The 16,893-nt window shown below is 43.6% G+C and overlaps 1 protein-coding gene across 2 annotated transcripts in view; it reads right to left on the reverse strand.

Moving 5' to 3' along the window:
• Positions 1-2,089: 2,089 nt before the first annotated feature.
• SLC25A48 (solute carrier family 25 member 48) overlaps positions 2,090-16,893 on the reverse strand; it is a 31,338-nt gene continuing 16,534 nt past the window's right edge. For both annotated transcript variants that reach the window (XM_077824971.1, XM_077824970.1), the window contains exons 5-7: positions 9,478-9,726; positions 7,306-7,439; positions 2,090-2,212 (exon numbers count right to left, since the gene is read on the reverse strand). In XM_077824971.1, the coding sequence (XP_077681097.1) occupies positions 2,090-2,212; positions 7,306-7,439; positions 9,478-9,726 (506 nt within the window). The remainder of the gene's footprint in view (positions 2,213-7,305; positions 7,440-9,477; positions 9,727-16,893) is intronic.

Below are 16,893 nucleotides of genomic sequence, written 5' to 3' on the forward strand. Positions count from 1 at the left end.
TCAAACGGCGCTTGTACCGGATGTATTTTGTTCTTCATTTATGGAAAACTGACTACTCTGGTTAATCTCAGCAGTAGCAAATGCGAGGCCCAAGAGCAGGCAGCAGATGAGCATCTTAGCCCAGAGAGCCACCTCCCAGTCTGGCTGGTCCTCAAGTGGGGTGAGACTTTGGCCTTTCTTCTACTCCTTTTTAGGCCTAGTGGTATAGGGACCCTCTTGGCCCCACTCCTATTTTGTCTTGGGCTCAAGGGGAAGGACCCAATCCAGTCTCAGGGCATAGGAAAAGCCTCCTAGAGCCCACATGCTTAGCAGCTCCTTTCTGGGTTTAGGGGGCGGGACATTTTGACCCTGCACCTAGTCACTGTTCTTCTAATGTTGGAGAGAGGAACGGAGGGAGGCCTGCAACTCCCTGTTTCCTTCTTCTGGCTCGGTGGAGGGGAGTGGGAGCACCCTCCTGGCTGCTACTCCATTCCCTTCTCAGCTTGTCTGCAGGGGCCACAAGGAGGGGGAAATTCTAGGTAGAGTTGCTCCTGTTGTTTCCCCCACCGAAAACTCATGGAGCAACTTGACGGAGGGGACCAAGGGGACTATACCTCAGAGCTCCCAATCTCTGCTCATCTAATGCACTGCCCTTCTGCCCACTATGCTTCTGGCCCCACAGCCCTTCCCCCTGGGGTTACAGGACCACAGTGGGCAGGACCGGCTCCAGGCACCAGCAAAGCAAGCACGTGCTTGGGGCAACACATTTCCAGGGGTGGCACATTCATAGGCGCTGACTTTACCCGGCGCCGGTGGGTGCTTGCGCCCCCCCCCCGCCCCTAGCCCCGCCTCAACTCTGCCCTTTCCCCACCCCCATTCCAACCCCTTCCCCAAATCCCTGGCCCCGCCTCCTCCCACAGGCACACGCCGCTCCGCTTCTCCCCGCGCGAAACAGCTGTTTCGCAGCAAGCCTGGGAGGGAGGGGTAAGAAGCGAAGCGGCAGCCGTGTGCTCAGGGGAGGAGGCAGAGGCGGAGGTGAGCTGGGGCGGGGGGGATGGGGCGGGGAGCTGCCGGTGGGTGCAGAGCACCCACCAATTTTTCCCTGGGGGTGCTCCAGCTCCGGAGCACCCACCGAGTCGGCGCCTCTGGGCACGTTTCCGGGGGTGGCACATTTCTAGGAGCGGCATTCCGGCCAAAAAAGAGAGGGGCGGCCAAAAAATGTTTTGCTTGGGGCAGCAAAAAACCTAGAGCCGGCCCTGGCACTGGGTCCTATTTACTCCCACCTGTCACCAGAAACCTTGCATCTGCCTCCACTTGCTAGGCTGCAACAGCTTGCAACAGACACCTGCCCCTTAGGAAAGATAGCATGAAGATTTTTAAAAGTGTAAGCAAGGGCAGTTATGGTGATCCAAGTAAGCTAAAGGCTCAAGGGACGCAATAGATCAGACTGAGATCTGATATGAGGAGGTTCTGTGCCACGGATTTAAACGGGATTACAGCTACGCCCACTACGTTTGAAGCTGAGCCATATTTTAGAGCCAACCTTTTGGGTCTACTGGGAGCTTTGTCACCTTGACTAAGTCACTTAGGCCAAGATTTACAATGCTGGGTGGCTAAAGTTAGGCACCTAAATCCATATTTCGGCATCTTCGGGTACGTCTACACTGCAGCTGGGAGGGTCCTTCCCAGTATGGGTCGACAGGCCCCCGCTAGCTCAGCTGCAGCTAGCATGCTAAAAATAGCACTGTAGCCAGGATTAGCATGGGCAGAGGCTCACAGGGTTGGGGCGGATTTGTACTCAGGCTATCCCAAGCTGCTGCTGTGTGACCCTAGACATGTCACTTAGTCTCTCTGCACATCAATTCACCATCTGTAAAATGGGGGAAATAGCCCTTCCCTGCCTCACAGGGGTATCGTGAGGATAAACACATACATGACTGTGAGAGGCTCAGATACTATGGGGAGGGGGCCACATAAGTACCTTAGATAGAGGGTTTTCAGAAGTTCTGGACAACCACAACTTCCACTGATTTCAGTGATGAGGTCTCTATTTTTAATAGCGTTGGTGGCTCTGAAATCAATAAAGATCTTTGTGAAGCTGACCTGGGTGTTAAGGATTGGTCTCAGCTTGGTCTCCTCTTAGTGCTTTGCGGGAAAGTTCATATCCAAGAAACATGGCTGCACTCATCGGGAATCCTCGCACTGCATTGACTGTGATGCCCCTAACAAAGACCTGTTCAGGAGGGGAAAAGATGACAGCAAAGGAATAGGTCAGATATTTTCCTGAAGGCAACACCAAGCTAAATCATTGGGAAATGTGAATAACAAAACATGGTAAATTATGATCTGCTCATAGACATTTTGTGAGCTGGAGGAGTTAGTGCCTTAGTTCCTATGCTCATGCATCTGTGCATTTTCTGCCTGAGCACCAGAGAGTCAAAACACTATAGCAAGTTGCTAGTTTGACAGGGCTGCATACATACTCTGCTGCTTGTACAGAATGCCTTCCAAGCAGCAGTGAAAAGCAGGAGGTGGCTTTCAGAAGTTTCTTTTCCTGCATTAGGTAAAAAGTGGGCTAACTAATACATGTTTAAATCTTTGTGACCAGAAAACAGGAAATCTAAATCTTCTTCTTAATCGCCCCTCTCTTATCTGTCTCTCCCTTCCTCTCTTGCACATGCATTGAAAACTATATTGAACGAGCTGAGAAAAAGAAAGGCAAGATTACAGGGCCGCTTGCCTTTGCAAATGAAGTGCTCAGAATTTATGGGCTAGTCTTCAGTTGCACCAGAGTTGTGTGTGAGACAACTGGGACTTGGGGAGAGAGAAGAGGAGGTGTTACAATGTGGATTCAGTCTCTGCTGCAAGCTGGAGAAGCCATAGGTCTCTTCCAAGGATAGCTGGAATGCCCCTCTCCTATTCTCAGGAGACATGAACACACCATCCACATAGCAGGGCAGGAGTAGGCGGCAGAGAACCAGCTACACTGGCTCTATGGGACTCCAGGAACATAGAGTCTCCTAGCTGGGCCCTAAATGCAGTCACTTATGACAGGGCAGTTCCCAGTTTCTCCTTCATGGCAGCTTTAAGGCCCTGACCCAACAAAGCACTTTAGCACATGCTTAAAATTTAAGCACATGAATAATCCCATTGACTTCTGCGGAGCCACTTGTGGGTTTAAGGTTAAGTACATACGTAGATGCTTTTCTGGATCAGGTCCTATACCCCCTGTATGTCTTTGCTAAGTGTTCCAACTCAGCGCAAGTAGAATATTTTGTAGTTTTCTCTTCTGCTTTCACAAAACAATTTCCAATCCAAGGAAAAATGTTCGATTGTTCTGTGCCTTATTGAGAATTCGTTCACATGACTGTAGAACGGACTCAACAGCAATATTTCATGTAGGCCAACACTTCCAAATCTGATTTCCTAAAGTCAGGGGCCTAAGTACATATTTAAGCATCTCTTTTATTTGGGTGACAAAATATGGATTTAGATACCCAGGTTTGATAATTTTGGTCATCATATTTTGAACTGATATGTGTTTCTGAGAGTGAAAAGGGCTTCATTTTTTGATTGCTTGAACAGTAAAGTGGAAAAGGGGTCATTGTATTAATAACAAACTTCTAGTGCTAACTTGTATCCTGTTTTAAAATTCTGCCATCCCACATAGCACTATTGCAGGGGTGGGCAAACTTTTTGGCCTGAGGGCCACATCGGGGTTGTGAAATGGTATGGAGGGCCGGGTAGGGAAGGCTGTGCCTCCGCAAACAGCCTGGACTCCGCCCTTCCCACTTCCCGCCCCCTGACTACCCCCTCAGAACCTTCGACCCATCCAACTCCCCTCCCCTTGTCCCCTGACCCCCCCGCCCCTAACCGCCCCCCCCCGGGACCCCATCCGCTATCCAACCCCCCCTTGCTCCCTGTCCCCCCACTCCTAGGACTCCCTGGGACTCCCTATGTAACCCCCTTGCTCCCTGTTTCCTACCGCCCCCCCCTCGCCCCATCCAACCGCCCCCATCCCCTGACTGCCCCCTGGGACCTTCTGCCCCTTATCCAACCTCCCCTCCCCCTACCCCCTTACCATGCCACTCAGAGAGGCAGGACAGGCTTTTTGGAAAGCCTGGGAGATTGGTGGGCAGAGCTGCGGGGGAGGGGAGACAGTGGGGGAGGGGCCGGGGGCTAGCCTCCATGGCCAGGAGCTCAGGGGCAGGGCAGGACGGTCCCACTGGCCATAGTTTGCCCACCTCTGCACTATTGCACAGACCTCACTGTACTAAAAACCAATATCAACTTGATTTTACCAACACCCCATTTAACTAATTCCAGAATGTTTAGTGGAGTGTTTCAGTTAGCAAGCTACTAACAGAATCATATTATTAAATAAATTCACTGATAAAATTATCATTAATATCTAAATTTAGATTACTGAATTTTGGAATAGGAGTGGGGACCAAAATCATAAAATCATAGATTAGGGTTGGAAGAGACCTCAGGAGGTCAACTAGTCCAACTCCCCAGCTCAAAGCAGGACCAGCACCAACTAAATCATCCCAGCCAGGGCTTTGTGAAGCTGGGCCTTAAAAACCTCTAAGGATGGAGATTCCACCACCTCCCTAGGTAACCCATTCAGGTGCTTCACCATCCTCCTAGTGAAATAGTTTTTCCTAAGAGCCAACCTAGACCTCCCCCACTGCAACTTGAGATCATTGCTCCTTGTTCTGTCATCGGCCACCACTGAGAACAGCTCCATCCTCTTTGGAACCCCCCTTCAGGTAGTCGAAGGCTACTATCAAATTCCGCCTCACTCTTCTCTTCTGCAGACTAAATAAACTCAGTTCCCTCAGCCTCTCCTCAGAAGTCATGTACCACAACCCCCTAATCATTTTCGTTGCCCTCCGCTGGTCTCTCTCCAATTTGTCCACATCCTCTCTGTAGTGGGGGCCCCAAAACTGGACGCAATACTCCAGATGTGGCCTCACCACTGCCAAATAGAGGAGAATAATCACTTCCCTCGATCTGCCAGCAGTGCTCCTACTAATGCAGCCCAATATGGGGTTAGCCTTCTTGGCAACAAGGGCACGCTGCTGACTCATATCCAGCTTCTCGTCCACTGTAATCCCCAGGTCCTTTTCTGCAGAACTGCCATTTAGCCAGTCAGTTCCCAGCTTGTAGCAGTGCATGGGATTCTTCTGTCCTTCGCGCAGGACTCTACACTCTCCTTGTTGAACCAGATTTCTTTTAGCCTTATCCTCCAATTTGACTAGGTCACTCTGGATCTTATCCCTACCCTCCAGCGTATCTACTTCTCCTCACAACTTAGTGTCATCCGTGAATTTGCTGAGGGTGCAAACCATTCCATCATCCAGATCATTAATGAAGATGTTGGACCAAACAGGCTCCAGGAGAGACCCCTGGGGCACTCCGCTTGATACCGGCTACAAAATAAATGCATTTAAAAAATCCTTCAGTCCTTACAAAGGCAAAAATTAGAAAAGAAAAAAGGAATTTTGCCTGATTGTAGTCCAGTACTAGGAAGTCTATCATTTAAAATTTTAAAAGCATTTTCTTTGAAATCCAGAAATTTGCTAATCAAATAAAAAGGCCCCAGGGAATAGAACCCAGCTTTACAAAGCTTGGAACAACTGATAGTCCCACGGTGCCACCAGGAGGCCAAGCAATAGTACACCCAGAGAGCAGTATGCAGAGTAGGCACTACAGGATGTACAGCCCAAGAGATTCAGAGTGACAATATCCTGTGGCCCTCTGAGTGGCCCAGCTCCTGCCCGGCAGCTACCGCCCATGGTGGTCAGACCTGAGCCCAGGTGTAACCGCTAGGCCACACCACCTACGCCCCAGTCCCTTATGCCACTGAAATGTACGATAGAGTATCTGAACATGGTGGAGTTTGTACTATGGGGCGGGAGAGTTGTGTGTTTTGTTTTTTAGAGATGATGGAATTTTATATGACAAAGGTGTGACTCCTGTCCGCATTTTTTAAAAGTCACATTCAAGGACAAAGATAAATATCAACTGAGATTTACAGAGAAAGGCCTTAGGACTTGATCTTCTTAAATTCAGAATGAACACGCAGGATACTGAGTGGGCAAAGGGGCCACAATTCCTTTTTGTACACTCTGAGGTTACTTGGGGTTTTAACAACCCTGTTTCTATCTCCCCTAATATAAACATCCAAATCAGGGTTCGACATCTCCCAGCAATGCTCCATTACTTTGTTTTCACCCAATAGGACACTGACAGAAATAGGTTTTCCTTATGAAACTGTCCTTGTATTCAGCTCTCTGGTGGACCTGCAGATTCCCTCTCCTAGCACTAGAAGTGACAGCAGCACAACCATGACTGGCTGCAGACTCTGTACGTTGAAATTTGGCCATCGAGGGTAGAGGGGGTAAGATCAGAAAGACAAAATGCTGAACTCCTGCAGCCCTTATTCCTGTGACCATCCAATCATTGTTTTACATGGTTACTTGCTGTATATTTGTCCATGCTCCATACTCCCCTGCATCATATGAGTGAGAATAAAAGGTGGAAACAGCCCTCATCTGGGAAAAGGATCAGACTCTGAGCTTCTGTGGCTGTTGGTCTGACCTACTGGCATGTTGCAAAAAGATGCCAAATATTTAGCGGCTGACAATTGAACATTTGCCAGTTATTTTTCTAATTGGTTATTTTTCCTCTCAGAACTTGGAACTTAGCACTCTTTAGTTAAGAACTACATAATGTTTTGGTGAAGGCTTAAGATGCACATGGCATTCAAGTGTCAAAGACAATGACGCAATGTTCAGTCATCGTCGGTGTATAATACAGTAAACCCGTGGGCTTCATTCTCTGTCATTCTGATTTAACAGCTTTTTACACCCACTTCATCCTTGCGTGAAACGACTTTAGGTGCTAAAGGGCATCAGAGAAACAGACCCATCAAATCTTATCCAAGAATAACTAAGTACATAATAATCCTGGGTGAAATCCTGGTCCTAGCGAAGTCAGTCGCAATGTTCCCATTGACTTTAATGGGGCCAGCATTTAACCTCATGATGAACAGCACTCTAGTCTCAATTAAACCTTTTAATTTCAATGGTGTTTCCCATGGAGTTAAGTACTACTCAAAATGGGTAGCAGAACCTGACCTTACATCATTTAAATCTTTGGTTCTTTAGGACATATTCTTGTCATCAATATTATTTGACTTGTAATTAATTGTACTGGCTTTAATGATTGATTGTCTAACTGCAGTTTGGATAACAGCCATTTCATTTTTCACTAAAGATTAATGCCTAGTAGCAATTTTTTTCTTGCAATACCACTTACTTTTGAGCCCTCACTATGGTAGCTCTGGGAGATGCAATCAATGACTCCTTTGTATTTGTTTAAATAAACCCCATCAGCTTGAAGTCGACTTTTCACAACATCCATCGGAGTAGCAGTCCCCCAGGAAATTGCTCCTAGAAATAAGGAAAAGAGAATTCCTTCTGTATACTGCTGCGGTGCAACCGTGCTGCGGTGATTATGACTGGAGATATGTGGGTAATAATATACTCTCTGATAGTGCATGCCTATACACACCCTTCCTTAACCCCAGCCTGCTACCCCCACTAATTCACCACTCACCTAGTGCATCCAGTTGGTGGCACTTCCAGGAAGGATGAATACACTGGAATGATAGTGTAAAGTAGCATTTCTGGCATCAACACGGCATTTCTGGGGGTAATGTACCACATTTCTGGACAAACTGTTTGAGGAACTGGTTGTCAGTGTAACACAGGTAAAGAGCAAGGCAGGTAACCAATTACAGGCAGATCAGAAGTATCCCTGTGTGTGGGGATACTGCTGCAGTGCCCAGGACTAAGACTTGAGAAAGTATCACTTAGTACAAATTTGTGAAGAAAGGCTCTTCCCCGCCCCCAACCCCAAAACTTCCCAGGCTCCACAATCTACAAAAATGTACCCAATTTCTAAACAATCTAGGTTGCTAATAGAAGCAATTTAAAATAACTGGAATCCTGGGGGTATATTGAGAAAGAGGGCATTGGGTTAAGAAGGTGGGTGTGGATGAGGTACTGATTTAATCACATGGGGATGGACTGAATCTGAATCCTGTTGATTACTCCACAATCGGATGGGATGTTTTTCCTGGTTGCAAAGGTCAGTGGGGCTTACATCACTTATGACTGAGGTCTTCCAGCTACTCAGGATCTTGCTCACATATAGAAAACCTAGTCCTCTATTTGCTCCCTTTTTGCCTCTGGAATGTGATGTTTCCATGCTGAGAGATTTAATGGTTTGAGAAAGTCTCATGCATATTAATTCAGTATTATAATGAAACCTGTGGTCTTTCATGCCAGTGACTGTGTGATTGGGTTGTATGGGGGAGATGGATGGAAGGAGTGTGCCTAGAGCTGTGCCAATGTCCTGACATACTAGAGAATTTGTTCAAATCAACCAGTGCTCTGTTTGTCTGCAAGTGAAACAGAGCCAGTGAGTTGTAATCATTACCAAGGCTAATAAGTAACTGTCTTCATTTGGGATCCAAAGATTTAGGAATTATAAATAAACCATTAGCTCGTTTAAGGGCAATTTTGTATATCTAAATGTATATGTAAAAGTCGTACTGGCCAGTATAAACAGAGAAAGCAGGCTTCAGCCTCCAGCACTGAGACAAGATTAACAATGACTCCCTGAGTTTTGCTTCTCCTGCTGTGGATGCATGTTTATCCTTATGAGGTACATACAGGGTAACATACTTCCTTCCAGGCTTATGGGCCATTCAAAAAGCTGAAAGGCAAGAGTGAATTGCAGTCCACTGACGCTGATACTAATTACACAGGCTTAGGGCCTGATGCAAAGCCCATTGACATCTGTGGGAGTCTTTCCAATTATTTCAGTGGGCTTTGGATCAGGCCCTTAGTGAGAAGAAAATAAAAACCTGAGGCTCTAATCTTGCAAGTAGTTATATAGGTGCTTAACTTTACCCACATGAGCAGTCCCACTGCACACAGACTGGGGCCTGATGTGAAATCCTGGCCCCATTGAAGTCAAAGACAAAATTCCAGTTGACTAGAAAGGGGCCACGATTATATCCTGAGTTCATAAGTCACTGCTTCAAAAGTACAACATTAAAGGCCTGAATCTCCAGGGTAATTCCACTGACTTCAACAACACTAGGCCCGATTTACGGCGATGTAAATGAGAAGAAAATAAGGCCTTAAAACACTGACATTTTATGATTCAGATTGATTTTTGCAGAAAATTATCCAATATACAGGTACATATATTGTGCCTAATATACAAAGACTAAACACAATAAAGAAATCTTACCCTGCCAATAAAATTAATGCTTTGGCTGTTCTGCTTTTTACTGGTTTTGGGTATGGCAAGGATCTGACTAATACTTACTAGTACGACTTCTATAACGTTTCTAAAGTTTAGATTAAGCTTCATGTTAATTTGTTTCCCAACCTTGTGAAACAAAAATGACCATACCTGCTATACCTCCTGCTATCCACACAGAAGAGGGACTAGGAGATACGCATCCCTCAGGAGTAATCCAGCCACAGAGAAATGTATAAGGGATGAAGTATAGGCAATACCCAGGAACATCCCTCAGAAGCATTGCGCCGGCACCTCGGTATATTCCTGCTAAGCCCTCCTGCCGAAGGATTGAACTAACACAGTGAATTGGGCCTCTGTATGCGGGAAACCCAGTTGCCCTGTGCCTTAAGTTTATGTTTGCTGCAAAAACAGATACAAATCATTTTAACAACTGCACATACTTTGGGCATTCTCACATTTTAGTTTGTTTAACTTCCCTTATGTAGTTGCTCCTTTTAAAATTAATCCATTGAAGTCTTTTTCTCTTTATTATTTAAGTGAAATGTGAAAACAATCAGTGGGTAAAATTTTCAAAAGTGCCTAAGTGACTTAGGAACCTCAGTCTTGTATTCAAAAGAGACTTAGGTATTCAGGGACAGATTTCAAATGTATTTAGACACCTAAAGATGCAGACAGGCATCTAGTAGGATTTTCAAAAATGCCTAAGCACATTAGGTACCTATGTACCATTGACTTCAACCCCACTTTGCACCTGCTGACAAGTTTAGGCATCTAAATCTGGCTGTGAGACATAGGCAATTTTGACACCAAAGTGACTTTGGCATTTTTGAAAACGTTACCCAAATTTTTTAAATTAAAGCGAATATGTAAACTTCTTGTATTTTATATAGTATTGCTAATTAAATACCAAAAGCCCCCTTAATATTTTAATAACAGGACAGTTATTAAAGAAGCTGACAAAAGCCAGGAACTCCTAAGATGCAGAGTGCTTTGCCCTCCTTTGTGTGTGTGTTTTTCATTAAGAATTCTTTCCCCAAAATCAGAAATCTGTTCTGTATTGGAGGTCAGCAATATAAATCTCACTGAATCTCTACCCAAAGAAATGGGCTCATTATTATGCTGGCCTAGGCTAACTTGTGCCTGCCTGTGGATATCCTGCCTTGGGTGTCATTTCCACCTGGTAAAAAATGTATTCCCTTTGAAGTTTATTGCTACAGTTACCCCGGCAACTATTTTTCAAATATATGTTTAATGTCACCATTCATTCCACTTGTATGTAATGAACAGAGATTGTCAGGATACCAGATCTCTCTTGTGTGCAAACCTTTTGTGGATAAACACTAGAAATAAATTCTATAGGCAGTGATATAAAGTTACAGATGATAGATGCATCTCTCTGGTACATATACGTCAAATATTGGTATTCTAATAGAATGTTTATCATTCCCCCTAAGCTCTTCACCGTAGCTCTCTTTGGTAAGTATATGTATTTCCGTGAGATTCAGTGGAACCTCAGAGTTACAAACACCTGAGGAATGGAGGTTGTTCCTAACTTTGAACAAAACGTTATGGCCGCTCTTTCAAAAGTTTACAACTGAACGTCGACTTAATATAGCTCTGAAACTTTACAATGCGGAAGAAAAATGCTGCTTTTAACCATCTTAATTTAAATGACACAAGCACAGAAACAGTTTCCTTACCTTACAAGTCTTGTTTTTAAACTTTCCCTTAATTTTTTTAGTAGTTTACATTTGACACAGGACTGTACTGTGCATTTTTATTTTTATTTTTTTGGTCTCTGCTGCTGCCTGTTTGCATAATTCCGGGTCCAAATGAAGTGTGCGCTTGACTAGTCAGTTTATAACTCTGGTGTTCATAACTCTGAGATTCTACTGTATAAATACAGATATACTCTCTCTCTCTCTGTCACACATCCTAATGAAATATATATACCAGTACATAGCAAAGAGAGAGACTGTGAAAAACTTATATTAAAGGAGTACTAGCAGCTAACAATAAAAATCTTAGTAGGACACTAATATTTGGCCTTTGAGTTCAGAACTCACTACTTACAATCAAAATCATTGTCAGACATGACAGCTTTCCAGGAGCTCAAGCTACACTTTTATTTTCTGTCTCAGCTGCCAGCATTAATGATGATTCCAAATAGCTCTTCATTGTAATAAATATATTAGGCCAAATTCTGATCTCTGATACATTGGTGTAATTGAACAACAGAGTCATTGATGTCATTGTAGTTACTCCAGATATACACTGGGGTCAGAGAGATCAGACTTTGGACATTCAACATGAGAGATTAGCTGAATCAATCTTCTAGTACATCTGAACCTGAATGTTTGCAAAGAAAAGTTGTGTCTATGTAGTTAGAGTCAGGAAACAATATATTGCTGGTTGTGGGCTTTTTTTCAAGTATTCCTACAAGCTCAGCAAGAAGTAAAACTATTGCCTATTCTTCACATGTCTATTTGGGACCTTTTTCTTTGCATTTTATACAGTATGTCAGTCGTGGTCTGTCTCTCAGCCCATTACCAGTGGCCTTTGGTCTGGAGCAAAATTCAACAAGTTGAAAGAGAGAAAGATAACAAGAGAGTGAATTAAAAGCCAGTATTTTGGGTGCTGTTCCTATAAGAGGTTCTAGAAAATCCATTAAAAAATCCATTTTTAGAATGCCATGTTATTGCTGATTAACCCAGCTCACACTGGGGAACTAAACAAAAGAAGCCCACCTTCTAAAGAGCATTGTTTTTTACTGCTGACTCAATCAGGCAGCTGACTGAAGTGACACAGCTGAACACCTGCCTCGAGTTAAAAACAGACAATCACAGGAATACAAAACAAAAAAGACCTGTGGTCTCACCCCGCCCACCTCCTGCTCGTCAGCAGTATGCCATAAAGCACGTTTTCTATTAGTATTTTGTCCAAGCTAGTATTAAATGTCCCAAATGAATGGCCTTTAACCATCTCCTGTTGAAGTGGTTGAAACGATGGCAGCGCTATGTTCCAGAAAAAGTTATTTAAATCTCATTGTTTCATATGGGAGACAATTCCACCACCTAGTGCATCTTGCTGTCAGGACGCTTTGCCTGATACCAGCTCAACTTTTCCCCTTCTGAATTTCATCTCATGAAGACTAGGAATGGTCTTAAGTGCCATGCTCTACATTGCTTAGTGTTTATACCCTTAGACATTTATAGGCGTAACAAATCCCTCCTTATTTAAGTAGCTCTTCTCTGAACTGCTTCTTGCTTGTCAAAATCACCTTGCGATGCCCAGAAAGCAATGCAATGAAGCTATACTGATTTACACCGGCAGGGGAGCGGGCTCAAGAGTTTAGGTGCAATTGTTCCAGATCCAGAGGGAGGAGGGGTCCTTTTGGCTGGCACTAGTACTTTCAGAGTCTGAATTCAGCGCTAACCCAAATTTAACTTCAGGAAGCTGCTTAAAGAGGGTTCTGGTCTTAGAATTAAAGTAATGTTTCAGTGATTCCATATGCCCAAAGGCATAAAGCCATTTTGACCAACAGTTACCTTCATATGAGAACCTGAAGCCTGAAATCAGATTCCTGATGTGAATTCAAACTTGCCCTTTAGAACACCTAGTTCACTAAGATAGCCCATTGGTCATTTGCCTCAGCTGCTTGCTTGAGCAAACATATCCCAATACCGTACAGTTCCACCATATCTTTGAGAGATGACTAACCTAATCTCAGAAACAACCGTGGGCCTGAAACCCAACATTTCCACATTGTTGACCTTACCAGGAAAAACATCAGACTCCATTTCTTAGCTTTCCATGCCTCAACAACATAGATAATATCACCTAGGCTAGTCAGGGGCATTTGCCATTATACTGTCATTTATAGCAAAGCATAATGTGATTAGTATAATCCACGACCATGGCTTTGATGTTAATTAATAGTTAGACTGTAAATATTTTAAGTACCACAGATAGCCGGAGTCATTGCTGGACTCATGAAAATAATATTCAGTTTTCAAAATCACCTCTATCTTTTCTCCTTTTTATCATCATTTGTATTTTGGTAATGCCGAGGCACCCTCATCGTGGACCAGCACCCCATTGTGCCATGTGCTGTACAAATAAAGAACAACAAAACAGTCCCTGACCCAGACCGCTTATTTTTGGTGCTCAAAAAGTTGCAGGACTTACAGTAGCTGAGTCTTGTACCTTTGCAAGTTTGCCCACCCTGCTGACAAAACGCCACCTCCCTAACACGGCAACCTCCTGGACATGGCAATAGGTTTCCTTTTATATAGAACGCTTGTGTCAGATGGAAAGTACCCACGTGATATCTTGCCCTAGTTATTCGCAGGTTAAAGGGCATGGCATTTTCTCTACTCCTCAATCACAGCCTCCTCTCAGGCCCATTCCTCTGCGGTTTGCTAGAGCAAGGGTGGTTACAGAAAAACACCATTGCTTTTTTGTTTGTTTTTTGTTACAAGGATTGAGTACTTATTTATTTGTCCTAACTCATCTGTCCAGAACTCTCAGACCCCTCCCCACAGCCCTTAGTCATTGACTTTGAAACCTTTATTTACTTGGACTGGGAAAAATAAGTAAAGAAAAAAGGAACAAACTGTTTCTATGTTTTTTATATATTTCTCTCCGCCTCTGCTCTCCCTCCTTCTCCTCTGTCACTCACACAATTTGGGGTCAAGGTGTAAGGCTCTCTTTTAGGGTATTCAGACCATGCACATTTTGATGAGAAACAGTTAACTCTTCGCTAACCAGGAGCATCTTTTAAACCTCTTTAGCCCCAGTTAAACATGTATCCTGTTAGAAAACACTTTGCTCCTTTATCTGGGGACACAAAGTACAGCAAATGTTTTGCTCCTGGGCGCCTGCTCTATACACTACTGGAATATGCTCAAAATTATGATCTAACAAAAACCACAATTCTGCTCCCCTTCCAATACCAGCTACCCTCCAAATATGGAAGTAAGTCTTCAAAGAGACTTAGTCACTGCTTCTTACTGTGTATCAACAACCCTTATAATTAAGCTCCCCAAGTTTCTATCACAGTTTTGCCTGCTCTGCCCAGCATAAATAGAAACAACTCAAGAAAATAATCCTAGAAAATAACTCAAGTGTCCTTTGTATTTGCCTTCCCAAATCTCAGCAATCCTGTATTTGCAATGCCTCACATGCCAGCTGGAACCATCCTGGAAATAGGCAGAATCTGGTCCAAGATTTTTAGAAAAGAGCCAAGTTGTCATGGCTTTTATACCCAGTTATGTGTTATCTCATCATTTCTGATATCTTTGTAATATTGCAGCAATGACAGATCTCAGCACCTCTGTGCTCTAAGGTATTAACTGGATTAGACATATGGTCTCACCATTCTTAAAGCATGCCTTCCCTCTCTGTGATGCATAAGGGTTTGGAATATAGCTTTTTCAGAACAGTAATGTAAAAATAATACAATGAAAGAGTCAAATAACACCCACACAATGGGACTTGCACAGTCAGTGGCACTATGATTCCTAAGGACCCAAGGCCGAATTAATAGAGCTATTACAATTCCTACAGTGAGAATGGTACACCAAGAGCAGCAATTGTATTATCCTGGTATAGAACAATGAATTCTGGGAAGTAGGTAGCTGTTTTTCAAAGTTAAATAATTCAGAATTTTGGCAGTACTGAAGTCAATGGAAAGCCTCCAATGGACTGCTGATCAGGCCCTTAAGCAGTGTATTTCTATTGTGATTTTATTTCTCATAAAAAACATCATCAAGACATTCCCCTTTAACGTAAAAAATCTTCATTCAGTTTTACCTGCAACTGCCTGCAGTGATGAAAGCTTCTGACCGTTGAAGGAATGAAAAAAGAGGTGGGAATCATATTTATAAATCATGTATAACCATAAATGCTTAAGCCTGTGGCAGGTTGCACATGGCAGCTTTTCAGGACCAGGCACATTATTATCACTGCTTTTGGTTTTAAGAACCAAAAAAGTTTCTATGTATAAAGAGCTGAGGGGAGTGCCTGGGACTTTGTTCCATATTGGGGAGGGATGCCAGGCAAAACTTTGCTGTGTGGCTGTACTCCACTGATGGGCAAGTGGGAAAATTTGCTTTTTCACCAGATGGAGAAGTCTGTTTACAGATAAGCTCAGCCGCAATATTTTATGTTTGTGATGATCAACTGGCACAAGGTTTTGCTTTTGAAAACTTTGTGTAATGTTATATTTTGTAGAATACCATGAATGCCACAGGACTGAGTGAATAGTTTATGGGCAGAGGATTCAGATAGGTCCAAGGTTTCAAAGAGTGTCCTGCCTTGAAATAAGAACGGGTGAAGCCAAAGGAGTGGAAATAGTGCTAGAATTACTAACAACTAAATCTGAACAAGAAAAGATTCTAGGTTCATCAGTGCCTTAGGGCAGCAAGCAAAATTTAGTCTTGCCACCTCCCTCACACAGGAAAAACTGTGTCACTGATGTTCTTGGCAAGCGGGAGGATTCAGCAAATATGAGTTAATTTTTTTTGATTCCCCATTGGACTTCTGTAAGAGAAGTTCTCTGACATGCACAGAAAAGTGGAACATCATTAAATTCAGTGGTGGTTAAAAATATTCCACTGGATAACAACCATAACCACTTTTTAAAAAAAGTATGTAAAACGGGGGGACTGCAAAAATCTTGTTAAGAACATAAGAATGGCCATACTGGGTCAGACCAAAGGTCCATCCAGCCCAGTATCCTGTCTACCAACAGTGGCCAATGCCAGGTGCCCCAGAGAGAGTGAACCTAACAGGTAATGATCAGTGATCTCCCTCCTGCCATCCATCGCCACCCTCTGACAAGGCTAGGGACACCATTCCTTACCCATCCTGGCTAATAGCCGTTAATGGACTTAACCTCCATGAATTTATGCAGTTCTCTTTTAAACCCTGTTATTGTCCTAGCCTTGACAGCCTCCTCGGGCAAGGAGTTCCATAGGTTGACTGTGCGCTGATTGAAGAAGAACTTCCTTTTATTTGTTTTAAACCTGCTGCCCATTAATTTCATGTGGTGGCCCCTAGTTCTTATATTATGGGAACAAGTAAATAACTTTTCCTTATTCACTTGCTCCACACCACTCATGATTTTATATACCTCTATCATATCCCCCCTTAGTCTCCTCTTTTCCAAGCTGAAAAATCCTAGCCTCTTTAGTCTCTCCTCATATGGGACCCATTCCAAACCCCTAATGATTTTAGTTGCCCTTTTTTTAACCTTTTCTAATGCCAGTGTATCTTTTTTGAGATGAGGGGACCACATCTGTAAACAGTATTCAAGATGTGGGCGCACCATGGATTTATATAAGGGCAAAAAGATATTCTCCATCTTATTCTCTATCCCTTTTTTAATGATTCCTAACATCTCGTTTGCTTTTTTGACTGCCGCTACAGACTGCATGGACGTCTTCAGAGAAGTATCCACGATGACTCCAAGTTCTTTCTCCATCATATTGTATGTATAGTTGGGGTTATTTTTTCCAATGTGCATTACTTTACATTTATCCACATGAAATTTCATTTGCCATT

This window comes from Eretmochelys imbricata, chromosome 8 (assembly GCF_965152235.1).
Source record: "Eretmochelys imbricata isolate rEreImb1 chromosome 8, rEreImb1.hap1, whole genome shotgun sequence".
NCBI lineage: Eukaryota > Metazoa > Chordata > Testudines > Cheloniidae > Eretmochelys > Eretmochelys imbricata.